The 15,101-nt window shown below is 44.1% G+C and overlaps 1 protein-coding gene across 2 annotated transcripts in view; it reads right to left on the bottom strand.

The window, feature by feature from the left end:
* Window positions 1–3,496: 3,496 nt before the first annotated feature.
* The window catches only part of GYS2 (glycogen synthase 2), a gene marked incomplete at its 5' end in the record, with an annotated part of 41,288 nt that continues 29,683 nt past the window's right edge, over window positions 3,497–15,101 (bottom strand). For both annotated transcript variants that reach the window (XM_081330574.1, XM_081330573.1), the window contains 6 exons: window positions 3,497–4,051; window positions 5,831–5,911; window positions 6,394–6,557; window positions 7,691–7,786; window positions 8,444–8,570; window positions 14,291–14,404. In XM_081330574.1, the coding sequence (XP_081186700.1) occupies window positions 3,833–4,051; window positions 5,831–5,911; window positions 6,394–6,557; window positions 7,691–7,786; window positions 8,444–8,570; window positions 14,291–14,404 (801 nt within the window). In that variant the 3' untranslated portion in view covers window positions 3,497–3,832. The remainder of the gene's footprint in view (window positions 4,052–5,830; window positions 5,912–6,393; window positions 6,558–7,690; window positions 7,787–8,443; window positions 8,571–14,290; window positions 14,405–15,101) is intronic.

Genomic DNA, 15,101 nt, shown 5'->3' with positions numbered 1-15,101 from the left:
AATCATAAATCATACAACCATAAACCATAAGATACAACCAACAGGTAGGTGATAGTCATAAGATACCACTAGGAGTAGATAATAGGAAAGATGAAAAGGATAATATCTATGGAGATTCAGTCATCCAGGTCCTGGTTGTTCCAGAGGTGGTTTTCCAAAAAGGCAACTGGACTTTGTTTTTCCTTGAAGATGTTCAACTTCTCATCCAAGAAGCTTCCGAACTGAAGAAGCTTCTTGGATGAGAAGCGAAATGTCTTCAAGGAAAGAAGGAAATCCAGTTGCTTTTTGAAAAAGCGCCTTTGAGAGAAGGATAATAGTAATACAGTCCTACTACATGGTTAGATGGTGAGCAAGATCAGGCCTGGTGGCGCAGTGGTTAGAAGGCAGTACTGCAGGCTACTTCTGCTGACTCTTGACTGCCAGCATTTCGACAGTTCGATTCTCACCGGCTCAAAATAGACTCAGCCTTCCATCCTTCCGAGGTTGGAAAATGAGGACCCAGATTGTTGAGGGCAATAGGCTGATCTGTAAACTGCTTAGAGAGGGGTGTAAAACAGTGTGAAGTGGTATATAAGTCTAAGTGCTATTGCTAAGTGGGAAGGAAGGAAGGAAGGGCTGTGGTTACACAGTGGTTAGAATGCAGTACTGCAGGCTAATTCTGCTTGCTGCCAGCAGTTTGATCCTGACCAGCTCAAGGTTGACTCAAGCTTCCATCCTTCCGAGGTCGGTAAAATGAGGAACCAGATTGTTGGGGGAAATACGCTGACAGAGCCAAGGTTGCCTACCCCTGCTCTAGGCCATTTATCCAATTAAGTGCAGTGTTCGTTAGTTGGAGAAAATCTGCTTTTTCTCTATGAGCTCTCAGATGGCAGCTAGTCACCCGTACAATGCAGTGTCTTGTGAGAAGCACTACAGTCACATCTAGGGGAGGATACTAATAATTACAATTATTATGGTTTGTCATTTAGTCAGCCAGATGTCTAGACTGGATTTGTCATTTTTGTCCACCTCGCCAGTCGTTCAGGATCTGGGATAGGCAGATGTGCATGTTGGATAGTCAACCTCCCTTTTGCAATTGATTGATGGGAACTTTGTTAAGGCCAAACAAAGGGTTCAAAAGATGCTCCAAAGGTTTTGGGATTGCACATAAGGCACTTGCTACTATTTTTTTTATCAGGTTTTGTCACACAAGTCAGCCAGATGTTTAGACATTGACTTGACTAGACATTTTTGTCCGCCTATTGAATCCTTCCCAAGAACCCAAGATAGGCAGATGTGGATGGTTGATAGGGTTAAAGGCAAGGTTGCAGCTGTTCCAAATGAAGCTGCCTTTCACCATTGACCAGTGATGTTGTTGTCAATGCAGATGGTGTTCAAGTGGAGCTCCAGTTGTTTCGGGATTGCACCCAAGGCGCCTGCTACTATTATCAAATTTATTTGCTCCGGAATGAGGCAAGGCGTTCCATTGATTAATTGTTCTCGCTATCAGGAAATTTCTTCTTAGTTCTAGGTTGGCGCTCTCTCTCCTTGATTAGTTTTCACCCACTGCTTCTTGCTCTGCCTTCAGGTGCTTTGCAGAATAGGTTGAGCCCCTCTCGTTTGGGGCAGCATCTTAAATATTGGAATTATTGTTATTGATAGCAAGTGGTTATCTGTGGCTGGCTGACATGTGACAAGATACTCAAATGTTTTTGTTACAAAAGGCGGTATGAATTTTGGAAGAAAAGATATGCTGTGTGAGAAAAAAGAAAGGTCTTCTACTTCAACATTTTATAGTTTAAATCTCTTACTAGAACTATTTTCATTGGGAAGTAGGGTAGATTCTTCAAATATTTTGAAGAAATAGTCCAGAAATGGGAAAGCGTGGGAAAGGAAGGCCGTACAAAATTTAGAAGAAAGCAAATGATTCTTTAAACAGCTTTTGAGGTTGTATGTTTAATATCTGAGTAATTAATATAATCTTTGCTGTAGAGTTATATTTAGCCAGTTGTTTGTCTTCCTTTTACTCCATGTCAAAACAGACTGAATATTGTGCAACCATTTAGTAAATTATCACACTATTGAAATAAATGGATTATGTCTCATATATTTCCCACTGCATTTTTCATTTATGGACGCAAATATATCAAATTGTTTATCTTAATAGTGATGTAAATAGATGTATCAAAGTCTTATTGGGATTATGAGGAAAAATACTGTAAATACCATAAAAATAAATGTTCAAGACAGATATTGACTCAGAGGCATTCTTATTTTAATACTGTTACAACTGCTTGATAGGATAGTCAACATTTTTCTGGGAAAGATCCTAGATTTTCCTTATCTAAATTGCATCTATTAAATGGTGATGGGGTTTTAATTTTCCTGACTTAAAGGTGAATTTTTGGGCAAAGATTTTAACAAAACAGCAAAATAACAGAGTTGGAAGGGACCTTGGAGGTCTTCTAGTCCAACCCCCTGTACTATTTGAGACAAATGGCTGTCCTATTTCTTCTTAAAAATCTCTAGTGATGGAGGATCCACAACTTATGGAGGCAATCCATTTTACTATTATTCTGTCAGGAAATTCCTTTTTAGTTCTAGATTGCTTCTCTCCTTGATTAGGACGAGGGGTGACATGATAGCAGTCTTCCAATATCTCAGGGGCTGCCCCAAAGAAGAGGGAGTCAAGCTATTCTCCAAAGCACCTGAAAGCAGGACAAGAAGCAACGGGTGGAAACTAACCAAAGAGAGAAACAACCTAGAACTAAGGATAAATTTCCTGACAGTTAGAACAATTAACCAGTGGAACAACCTGCCTCTAGAAGCTGTGAATGCTCCAACACTGGAAGTTTTTAAGAAGAGACTGGACAGCCATTTGTCTGAAATGGCATAGGGTTTCCTGCCTGAGCAGGGGGGTGGACTAGATGACCACCAAGGCACTTTCCAACTTTTATTATTATTATTATATCATCATCATCATCATCATCATATTATATAATTTTTATTCATTAAACATGAAACTCAGTCAACTGAACACTCAAAGTGACTGGCACTAATGGTTGAGACGGGTTTCTGCCAGCATCCTAGGTATCAACAAGGTATCTCCTTAAAATGTAAGATGTTCCGAGTAGTGCAGTTTTTTGAAACTTTGCTGGAGTTATTGGAGTTGTTGTTGTTGTTATTGTTATTATTATTATTTTCCATCCATAGCTTTTTGTCCTGCGTTCAAGTGCTTTGGAGAATAGGTTGACACCCCCCGCCCTCTTCTGTGTGGCAGTCCCCGCTATCCTGTCACTCCTAGTCCTTTTTTTTAATTAGACTAGAAGTCCGCAGGTCTTAAAGTTGCCAAAGTTGGACCCTCCTGATGTAGAGGTACTTTCTCCCGGTGTCCTCACGGTCGAAAGACTTTGAAAGATCCGACTTTTCTACCCTCGTAAGAAGAATCTTCAGACTTTGCCTATGTACAACTACAGTATAGTAACAGCATCACTGGTGTCGTTTTCTTTGCCTAAAAATATACAAGCCACAAACCCTTTGACTTCCAGCAACCTCAAGATATTGAACAATGGCAGAGCAAGAGTCGAGAGGCAATCCTAATCTTTAATCTTTAATAGCATCGTCTTCTAACTCCAAAGAGGAAGATGATTTTTTAAAAAAAAAAAAACAAACACCATCAGAATAACTGACAGTAGGAAAAAGTAGGAATTCAATTTATTTCTGGTATTTGGTTCTTGCAGGATTCCCTAATGTTTGCTGCCTGTCTAGTACAGCCCTCTGGCCTCTAGGTTGACGTGTGTATCTCTTGAGAAAGTAGCACCAACTCAAGGCCATGAATGGAGGGTTTGATGGATTAGTTCCTGTATTCCCCATGCTGTTTCTTCTGCCTCCTTGGCATAGCGGAGAAGGAGAAGGGAGATTTTATGTTCTGCCTGTCCCGCTCAGCCTCTTCCTCCTCGTCGTATCTTTCATCATCTTCAACTTCCTCATCGCTCTGGTGGGGGCTGTTGTGCTGAGAAACGGAAGGTGAGGGAGGAACCGATGAAGGACGTGGGTAACGAAAACCCTCAGTCTGTGAAAGAAGTAAAAAAAAAGAGGAAATAAAACATACAGATGTGGAAGGGGGAGTAGACCACACGTACCTTCCCAGATGTTCTGGTTAACCACCCTCACAGTTCCCTGGGCATTGATTGTACTAGCTAAGATTGCTAACAGCTGAAGTCCAACCTATAATGTAGTAGTTAGCTACTCCTGGGAAATCTGAAATACTTCTGGGAGGTTTTATATCAAAATATATTTTGTTCTTTATACTCTTTCCATCTTCCCTGAGAACATCCACAGAATCCACAATGGACTGAGAATCAGTGTCTCTGCTACATAACTGACAGTCAAGCTGAAACTAAGTCAATCAAGTAAATATAGAAAAGGGGGAAAAATCGTTTACTCAATCTTCCTCAAACCCCCAAACACGTTACCCATACCTAATACACATATCAAAGGATAAGGTCTAGCTAAGTCCTCTTCAGGAATCGAGAAATAGGAAGCGAGAAAGAAAGAAAAGAAAAAAAGAAAAAAAGAAAGAAAAAAGAAAGAGAAAGAGGGAAAGAAAGAAAGAGGGAAAGAAGGAAGAAAGAGAAAGAAAGAAAGAAAAAAGAAAGAAAGAAAAAAGAAAGAAAGAAAGAAAGAAAGAGAAAGAGGGAAAGAAGGAAGAAAAAGAAAGAAAGAAAGAAAGAAAGAAAGAAAGAAAGAAAGAAAGAAAGAGTGAGAGAGAGAGAGAGAAAGGAAGGAAGGAAAGAAAGAAAAAGAAAGAAGAAAGAAAGAAAGAAAGAAAGAAAGAAAGAAAGAAAGAAAGAAAGAAAGAAAGAAAGAAAGAAAGAAAGAAAGAAAGAAAGAAAATTTCCACCCTTGGACATCTTGTTAGTAATGAAATTACAACTATATTTGGATGAATATATTTAAAAACTGGATATTGAACAAAAGACGCTAAGCCAGGGGTCCCCAATCAGGGCGCACAATCAAGCAAAGCCCCTTCCGGTCCACGGAAAAACCTCTCTCCATGGAACCGGTCCCCGATGCCCAAAAGGTTGGGGATCTCTGCGCTAAGCAAGAGAAAACGACCCAAAGGAAATGACGAAACTTCCTTCATATGAATGTTTTTTTTTTGGAAGGATGCCTTCTAGTTCAGTGTCGACACCTAGTGACTGGACAAGGTCCTGCAGTTTCCTTGGCAAGATTTTTTGGAAGTGGTTTGCCATTGTCTCCTTCTTAGGGACGAGAGAGAGGGACTGGCTCAAGATCACCCATCTGGCTTTAAAGTGAAGACAGGACTAGAACTCACCATCTCCTGGTTTCTCACCTGGTGCCATTAACTATTACACCACACTGTCTCTCTCTCTCTCTCTACAAAAGGTGACATGTTTATAATCCCAGCTATTTGCCTGTTAATGTTGTTGTTGTTAGTTGCGAAGTTGTGTCCGACCCATCACAACCCCATGGACATCGTTCCTCCAGGCCTTCCTGTCCTCTACCAACTTCTGGAGTCCATTTAAGCTCACGCCTACTGCTTCAGTGACTCCATCCAGCCACCTCATTGTCTGTTGTCCCCTTCTTCTCTTGCCCTCAACCTTTCCCAACATTAGGCTCTTCTCCAGTGAGTCCTTCCTTCTCATTAGGTGGCCAAAGGATTTGAGTTTCAACTTCAGGATCTGGCCTTCTAAAGAGCAGTCAGGGTGGATCTCCTCTAGGACTGACCAGTTTGATCGCCTTGCAGTCCAAGGGACTCGCAGGAGTCTTCTCCAGCACCATAGTTCAAAGGCTTTGCCTGTTAATGCTTTCATTTAAAAATAATTACCTTGGGTGGGGCATTTGGTTCCATCTCAAATTTTTCAGGAAAAGTCCGACTCAGAGCTAAGTGTCTGGCATGCATATAATACTGTAAGAGGAAACAGAGAAATCTGTCAATAAAATAGTTCAAATAACAATGGACTCTGAAATTCAAATCAAGAGAAAGTTTAACCGTTTTTAATCACAGAGAGAGAGAGAGAGTAGCTATTAAATGTTAATATCTGCAGTTTGCAAAATAAAAGATGTCTGCAGGGTATGGTAAATAAGGGTCAAGATATCAATCACAACTCAAGATGTGATTAAAGTTGCAAAAATGCAACACCTATAAACAACAAGCAAAACTTTAATTGGGCTATAACTTTGACATTTTGGGCTACATTTTGCAGACCACCCCTGCCAGAAAATAACCTAAATCAGTCCACCCTTGGCAACTTCAATAGCTGTGGACTTCAAGTCCCAGAATTCCCCAGTCAGCATGGCTGGCTAAAGAATTCTGGGAGTTGAAGTCCACGAGTTGCCAAGGTTGGATACACCTGATCTAAACCAAGACTATATATCAACCTTACTTACTCTCCCTAAATATCTCCAGTCCAGCAGATCTGAAAGCCTTTCTGTTCGGTTCCTCTGGACAATTCTTTGTCGTCTTGACTGTTGGCAGAATGCATACAGGAACTGGGTCAGTTGATTGCAAGACTCATCCGGAGAACGGAATTGCCGGTCCACAATGTAAATGCCTGAGAGAGACAATTGGGGTTGACTGGACACTAGGCCATGTTGCTGCTTTGGGGACCTTTGAAGTTCTCCGTCCTATCAATTATTATCCATAATAACGACTACATCTCCACAGTTCATTCTGTCATAAAATAGGGACAGTCAACTTTTGTTTAGCCAAATTCCAGTCTCCTTCTCTTTCTTCTCTTTTTAATTTTTCCCCCCAACTGAATTTAGAACATAGAATAACAGAGTTGGAAGGGACCTTGGAGATCTAGTCCAATCCCATACCAGGGGTAGGCAACCTTGGCTCTTTATGACTCGTGGACTTCAACTCCCAGAATCCCTGAGCCAGCATGGCTCAGCTTGGAAACCTCTCCCTTTCCCCTCAGCATGACTGGCTCTGGAATTCTGGGAGTTGAAGTCCACGAGTCATAAAAGAGCCAAGGTTGCCTATCCTTGATCTAGATGATTGAGAATCTCCATAGACATCCCAATTTGATCTGCATGATTCCAGGTAAACAAAGGCACATTTTCTGGGCTTCCTCTCATTAATAATTCCGCCACCTCTCCTTCTCTGTCTCTTTAACAGAAGCTTTGTCACTTGATTCTCTGCAACTGCTTCGAAGAATTCTGGGAGTTGAAGTCCACGAGTCATGAAAGAGCCAAGGTTGTCTACCCCTGCCCTATACCATTTCAGACAAATGGCTGTCCAGTCTCTTCTTAAAACCCTCCAGGGTTGGAGCACCCACAACTTCTGAAGGCACGTCGTTCCCCTGATTAATTGTCCTCACTGTCAGGAAATCGCTCCTTAGTTCTACCTTAATTCTCTCTTTAACGGTCATTTTCTTTTTGTTCTGCCTTCGGGTGCTTTGGAGAATAGGTTGACCCCCTCTTGTTTGTGGCAGCGCCTCAAGTCCTGGAAGACTGCTATCATGTCACCCTTATTCCTTTCACACGATAAGCCCACATGTTGCCACCCTAAAATAATGCCCGCATTAAAAAATTGTCAGCACAAGAACATTTTCCAACTTTGGTATCAGAATAGGGTTGGGCAGCAATTGTTATGCTGATAACACTTATCTAAAACGGTAGTTCATGTACTGGATGGTGGGACATGAAGGACATCCTCTGGTTGTAACCTGTGTCTTCTTACCATAAGCAGCCGGGTCAGCTACATGTTCCTGCATGAAACAGCCAAATCCCGACAGGTTCGTGGTAACGCTGGGGATGCCCATGACGGTGCATTCGGCTGCGAAAAGAGGAAAGTGAACAGAATTTCAGACCAACGAACTAATCTGCAGCATCACATCAGGAGGAGGAGGAGATATTGAGCCTCACTGAAGCCATCGGCCAGTTTTTTTGTTTTTGTTTTCAAATTTGCACCACTACAGATATTGACTGGAAGGAAGGAAGGAGGGAGGGAGGGAGGGAGGAAGGGAGGAAGAAAGGAAGAAGGAGGAGGAGGAAGGAAGGAAGGAAGGGAGGGAGGGAGGGAGGGAGGGAGGAAGGAAGGAAGAGGAGGAGGAGGAGGAAGGAAAGAAGGGAGGGAGGGAGAGAGGGAGGGAGGGACGGAGGAAGGGACGGAGGAAGGGAGGGAGGGAAGGAAGGAAAGGAAGGAGGGAAGGAAGGGAGGGAGGGAGGAAGGAGGGAAGGGAGGGAGGAGGAGGAAGGAAGGAAGGAAAAGAGGAAGAGAGGGATGGATGGAGGAAGGAAGGAAGGGAGGGAGGAGAAGGAAGGAAGGAAAGAAGGGAGAGGGGGAGGAAGGGACGGAGGGAGGAAGGGAGGGAGGAAGGGAGGAAGGGAAGGAAGGAAAGGAAGGAAGGAAGGAAGGAAGGAAGGAAGGAAGGACTACCTGTATCTGGGAATCATTAACAAGTGATATATGAACAGGATTCAGCCCGCTCACCTGGAGTATACCCCCAGGGTTCATAATATGATGGAAAGACCCCAAGATGGCAGCCTCTGACAAACTCTTCATAGTCCATTGGTAATAATGGACTAGTCGAAGAAAGAAATTCGGGATGCAGGATTACCTGCAGAGGAGAAAGAAAAAGTTAAGAAAATCCATGTTACTTTCCTAGTAAGGATCTGGAGGAATGTCAAGTTGAGAACAGAGTAGCAATTATCTTGATGACGTGAGGTGGGGGTGGGCTGAAGTATGGACCTGACCTTTTTAGTGGCATGCCACCATCTAAATTCCATGAAGGTGGCAGGAACAGAGAAGGAGAAGCTTGAGATGCGCCCCCAAGTCAAACCAAGGCCAATATTTAATAGAACAACACTCCAGATTTAATTCTTTCTTTTCCATTACGATTTAGTTAGGGGCAACAGGTTCTTGGCTTTGCATTTGATGTGAGGTTAATTTTTGTATCCCAGAAGGCAAGAACAGAAATTAATGTGATGGACTTTTGGCTCTGGGTTACAGGCAACTTTTAATGGAAGAACTTCTTTGACCATGAAACAGATGACCTTGAAAAGGAGTAACAGAATAACAGAGTTGGAAGGGACCTTGGAGGTCTTCTAGTCCAACCCCCTGCTTGAGCAAGAGATCCTATACCATTCCAAACCAATAGTTGTCCAGTCTCTTCTTGAAAACCTCCAGTGTTGGAGCACCCACAACTCCTGAAGGTAAGTCATTCCGCTAATTAATTAATTAATTAATTCCTCCTTGGTTTTAGGTTGCTACTGTCAGGACCCAGCCCAATCCACATCTTAGGAAAATAAAGAACTCTTGGAGCCAGGTCTTGTCCAAAAGGAGTTTTTACTAGGACGTGATCGGTTGTGGAAATACAAGACAGGATCTGGCATTGTGTGTACATTTTTACTATATAAAGCAGGGGTCTTCAAACTTGGCTCTTTTATGACTTGTGGACTTCAACTCCCAGAATTCCTCAGCCAGGCACACTGGCTGAGGAATTCTGGGATTTGAAGTCCACAAGTCATAAAAGGGCCAAGTTTGAAGACCCCTGATGTAAAGGATTCCCGTTTCAACACCCCCCCCTCTCAACCCCATCTGGTCAGCCTCACATCAATTAAACTTAGGTGTCAACCCTTTCGTGGGAAAAGGGGAATCTTCTTATTGCTTTATTGCTAATTGCTTTCTTCCTTTCAGTTCCAGATAGGGATACAACCCAGATCTCTTCTCCCTTCCTTCCCCTCCTTTGTTGTACTGGGATCAAAGGGGTTTGCCTGGTCTTTGGAATGCAGCCTCCGATCAGACTGAATAAACATCTTCACCTCTCCCCCCCACCCCGGAGAATGGCAGAATCCAGGGACGCACAATATTTTAAACATACATTTATGAATGTGACATAAATGGATTCTGACAGCTTCTCTCTTTGGTTAGTTTCCATCTGTTGCTTCTTGCCCTGCCTTCCGGTGCTTTGGAGAAGAGGTTGACCCCTTCCTTTCAGTGGCAGCCCCTTAAATATTAGAATGCTGCTATCATGTCACCCCCTCACCCGAACCATCATCTACCAAGGGTTCTGGGTGCAAGTTCCCAGTCTGTTTTTCTCCGGCTCAATAGAAGGCAGTACTGAGAAAGATCAGTTGCCTTAGTTCAGGGGTAGGCAACCTTGGCTCTTTTATGACTTGTGGACTTTGTTACCCAGAATTCCTGAACCAGCCATGCTGACTCAGGAATTCTGGGAGTTGAAGTCCACAAGTCATAAAAGGGCCAAGGTTCCCTACCCCTGGCTTAGTTGCTAAACATTTGGCTGCCAGTCCAGAGGTCAAAATGTTGAGATGACTCTGCAAGGAATAACTTCTTGGGGGGGGGGGCAGGGAAGCTACAATTCAGCCCCCTGACTTTTTGGAGGGTTACACCAGGCCTTCAAGTGATGTCATCAGAAAGCGTGGGACTTAATATTTTAAAACCATAGATAGTCCTTGACTTATGATCACAATTAATAATAATAATAATAATAAAGTTGGAAGGGATCTTGGAGGTCATCTAGTCCAACCCCCTGTTCAGGCAGGAAACCTTATACCATTTCAGACAAATGGCTGTCCGGTCTCTTTTTAAAAACTTCCAGTGTTCCAGCATTCACAGCTTCTGGAGGCAGGTTGCTCCACTGATTAATTGTTCTAACCGTCAGGAAATTCTTCCCTAGTTCTAGGCTGATTCTCTCCTTGATCAGTTTCCACCCGTTGCTTCTTGTCCTTCCTCCAGGTGCTTTGGAGAATAGCTTGACTCCCTCTTCTTTGTGGCAGCCGCTGAGATATTGGAAGACTGCTATCATGTCGCCCCTCGTCCTTTTCTTCCTTAAACTAGACATCCCCAATTCCAGCAACGATTCCTTATGTGTTTTTGCCTCCAGACCTCTAATCATCTTTGTTGCTCTTCTCTGTACCAGAATTTTGATCATTAGGTGATGCAGTCATTAAGTGAGTCATCCCTTGACTGGATCTGATTCTACAACCCTTTTTACTGAAAGTCATTAAGTGGGTCATGTGGTTGTTCAATGAATCATTAAGTGAACCTGGCTTCCCCAACTGACCTTGCTTGTCAGAATCTGCCTGGGAAGGTCGCACATCTCGATCCCCTGACCTCAGTTTGCTGCCGCCGTCAGAAATGTGAGCCAGTTGCCAAGCAGCCAAATTGTTACCATGGGATGGTGCAACATCAAGGATGGATTGTAAGTCACTCTTTCCAAGACTTGTCGTAACTTTGTTCATTAAATGAACGGTTGGCCATAAGTTGAGGACTATCTACTTTCCCTACAGTGAGAAGGGTATGGAACAGGAGACTTCAAATTTCTCCCTCCTCACCATAAAAAGCTCTTAAAAACCAACCAATAAGAATGGCTGAAATCACACTGTTGAATTTTGGTCATTTTGCTGCTGAATGTTGATGGACCGGCAAGGCAAATGAAGCTGGGTTGTTCTTTCCCGGTACAGGCAGACTAAGAGTACAATTCAGTCTAAGACCACCACGTGTGTTTTTTTCTGTCAAATGTACCTATGATTCTCAGTCTTTTATTTTATTTATTTATTTATTTATTTGTATTCCGTATTGTTTTTAGAACATATCCAACACATCTTCCTTCTATTTTCCCCACAGCAAGAACAATACTGTCAAGTGGGTTGGGCTGAGAGCGAGGGGCTGGCCCAATGTCACCCAGCTGGGTTTCATGCCTAAAAATGGATTCGAACTCCTGGCGGTTGGACCAAAGTCACCTAGCTGGCTTTCGTGCCTGTGGGAAAAAGGGCTAATGTTTTTTTTTGCAGAACTGGAAGACATGCTACCCAGTGAAGAAATACACTGTATATATTTTAATCTCATGAGCCTAGCTCAGGGGTAGGCAACCTTGGCTCTTTTATGACTCGTGGACTTCAAGTCCCAGAATTCCTGAGCCAGCATGGCTCAGCTTGGAAACCTCTCCCTTTCCCCTCAGCATAGCTGGCTCAGGAATTCTGGGAGTTGAAGTCCACGAGTCATAAAGTGGCCTAGGCCTAGGCCAGGAGTAGGCAACCTTGGCTCTTTTATGACTCGTGGACTTCAAGTCCTAGAATTCCTGAGCCAGCATGGCTCAGCTTGTAAACCTCTCCCTTTCCCCTCAGCATGGCTGGCTCAGGGATTCTGGGAGTTGAAGTCCACAAGTCATAAAAGAGCCAAGGTTGTCTACCCCTGGCCTAACTGAAACTTGAGTATTGTGTCTAGGAAGGTCTCTGCTATGCTGAAAACCGGTCTTAACTAGAATTTGCTGATATGATAGTTACTGTACTCTAGAGACAACCCCTAGGACAGTGATGGCGAACCTTTTAGAGACCAAGTGCGCAAAAACTGCCCCTGCCCACCCACAGGGCCACCCACCGCTTCCACAGCCCACCGCAGCAAATCGCCATGGCAGCCCAGCAGCGGCATGCAGGCGATGGGACATGAGGGCAGAGTCTTGTTAAGGTCTGCCCGGCTGCTATGTCCTTGGCTGTGCTGCTCCATGTGGGCTGAGCCCGGAGGCGACTCTCCTCCGGCGGGCTGCTGGTGAGGAAGGGGCTGTGGGGAGAGGCAGGGCTGGAGTGAGAGCACACGTGCCCAAAGAGAGGGCTCTGAGTGCCGTCTCTGGCACGCGTGCCATAGGTTCGTCACCACTGCCCTAGGAACTAGTAGTCATACAAGATAATTTGTAAATAAGGGCAGAGGGCAATAGAATTAAGACTAATGGAAGAGGTTATCCGAAGCGCAGATAATGTATTCACTTTAGGAGCTTCGGATAGGTTGTGACGACCTGATTACTAAGCCAATGAAGAAAAGGTGGGAGGTAAATTAGTAAGGCAAAAGGGAATGTAAAGAAAGAATACAGATGATTTAACAGTGTGTCCACTGTTCCTGTGTGCAGGAGGAACACCCTCTTTGCAAAGTAGTACAACTAAATTAGGGACGCGGTGGCTCAGTGGGTTAGGACGCTGAGCTTGTCGATCAGAAGGTTGTCAGTTTGGCGGATCGAATCCCGAGTGCTGCGTAACAGAGTGGGCACCTGTTACTCGTCCCAGCTTCTGCCAACCTAGCAGTTCGAAAGCACATAAAAATGCAAGTAGAAAAATAGGGACCACTACGGTGGGAAGGTAACAGCGCTCCGTGCGCCTTTGGCGTCTAGTCATGCCAGCCACATGACCACAGAGACGTCCTCGGACAAGCGCTGGCTCTTCAGCTTTGAAACGGAGATGAGCACCAGCCCCTAGAGTTGGAAACGACTAGCACACATGTGTGGGGGAACCTTTACCTTTACCTTTTTACAACTAAATTAACATTGTTTTCTCTTGGAAGTTTTGGCTGGTGATTATATATTTCAACTACTAGACAATGAATCCCATAATGCCTAAGGCAGGAATAGAACTCACCATCTCCTGGGGATTGGCCCAAAGTCAGCCAGCTGGATTTCATGCCTAAGGCGGGACTAGAACTCACAGTCTCCTGGGGATTGGCCTAACGTCGCCCAGCCGACTTTCATGCCTAAAAAGGGACTTGAACTCACAATCTCCCACTTTCTAACCTGATGCTTTAACCCCCAGGCCAAGCTGGCTCCACAGTGAATGACTGAAGCTCTATTCCCTTTTTACATGTGTTGCATTGCACATAAAAACAAATTGGGGGGCTTCTGTCATTGGGCTGCAGCTCCCACTGTCGAATCCACCGTCTTCGGCTTGGCACCTCGTTGGCATTGTGCCACCAAAGCACCAGGGAAGGGAGGGAGGAACACATGGGCAATAAATCTGTACATTCTACAGTGGGAATTTGGGAGGAAGGAACAGTTGAAGGAGATCAGAGCAGTTTGGAATTTGGTTCGTGCCAGGCATCTTCAAGGCTGTTTGCCCTGAGTGTGGAATTTCATCAGCCTAACCACCTCAGCGTTCCCAAAACATCTTGGCAATGACAGATTGGCTAAAGATGGACTGGACATGGGGGGAGGGATGGGGAACCGAGAGGAATAGTTCGGTATTGTTGGGCGGGAGCTTTAGATTCCGCCCTACTTTACCGCAGCCGTCATCTCTTAGTAAAAGTACTTTTCACTTCAACCAAATGGAGGGATTAGACTGGGGCAGGTCTGACAGCCATCCTGATTTTTTTTTCACTTCCCCCTCCCACAGACAATTCTGAATCTAACTACAGAGCCAGTTTGGTCTGTGGGATTTTGCTGATCTGGGCTGGGGAATCCTGCCCTTCTTTGGGCATTGTCTTCATCTGGGGCAGGTGGCATTATAAGACCATGTCTACTCCAAGAAGCAGGGAGAGATAAGAAGCTCGTCTTAATACCTTAACTCGATCCGTTCGATTATTGAACAAACCAATCCGTCTGATGGTGCTCAGGATGGGATCGCCAGAGTCATCGATCATGTTGTGTGTTGTCACGGGTGGGAGACTCTGCCGCTGCAATAAAATGAAAGAAGCCCATTTTATATAGGCCCGAAGTGCATTAAAGATGTAAATTGACGCTTGGGTTAAACTCCTTCAAACTGGGGGTGGACTTGTATGGTTGAGCTTTGTAGAAGCTTCCAGTCAGCCAATCGGAAGAGGTGGAAAATATGCTGGGAATCTTTTCTGGGGCATAACTGCTTTTGGTGCCAAGGGACTATTCTGTCATGGGAACCTGCTATAGCTGATTTAGTATCTAGATCAGGAGTCTTCAAACTTGGCCCTTTTATGATTTGTGGACTTTAACTCCCAGAATTCCTCAGCCAGCATGCCTGGCTAGCGAATTCTGGGAGTTAAAGTCCACAAGTCATAAAAAGGGCCAAGTTTGAAGACCCCTGATCTAGATCAAGTTAAATCCAAAAATGTTAGAGAATTCCCGGAATTCTAGCACTCGGACAAATCAGCCATCAACAGACACATAGAGATAAACCACATCTACATACCATTCAAAAGAGACAAACATAAAACTAAAAGACCATAGCACTTCTTTGCCAGCCATCAACACTCAGATAAGCAGAGATTAACACCAAGATTAATAGTAGACCAACAAGCAAGCATTAAACAACACCCCAAATCCAACACTAAACAACAGCTTAATCAAGGAACCACCAAGAACACCACCATCAACACTTACAGGGGAAGCCACTAGTCT

The sequence above is a fragment of the Vipera berus genome, assembly GCF_964194415.1.
Source record: "Vipera berus genome assembly, chromosome: 6".
Taxonomy (NCBI): Eukaryota; Metazoa; Chordata; class Lepidosauria; order Squamata; family Viperidae; genus Vipera; species Vipera berus.
This window is presented reverse-complemented; position numbering and strand designations above follow the sequence as displayed.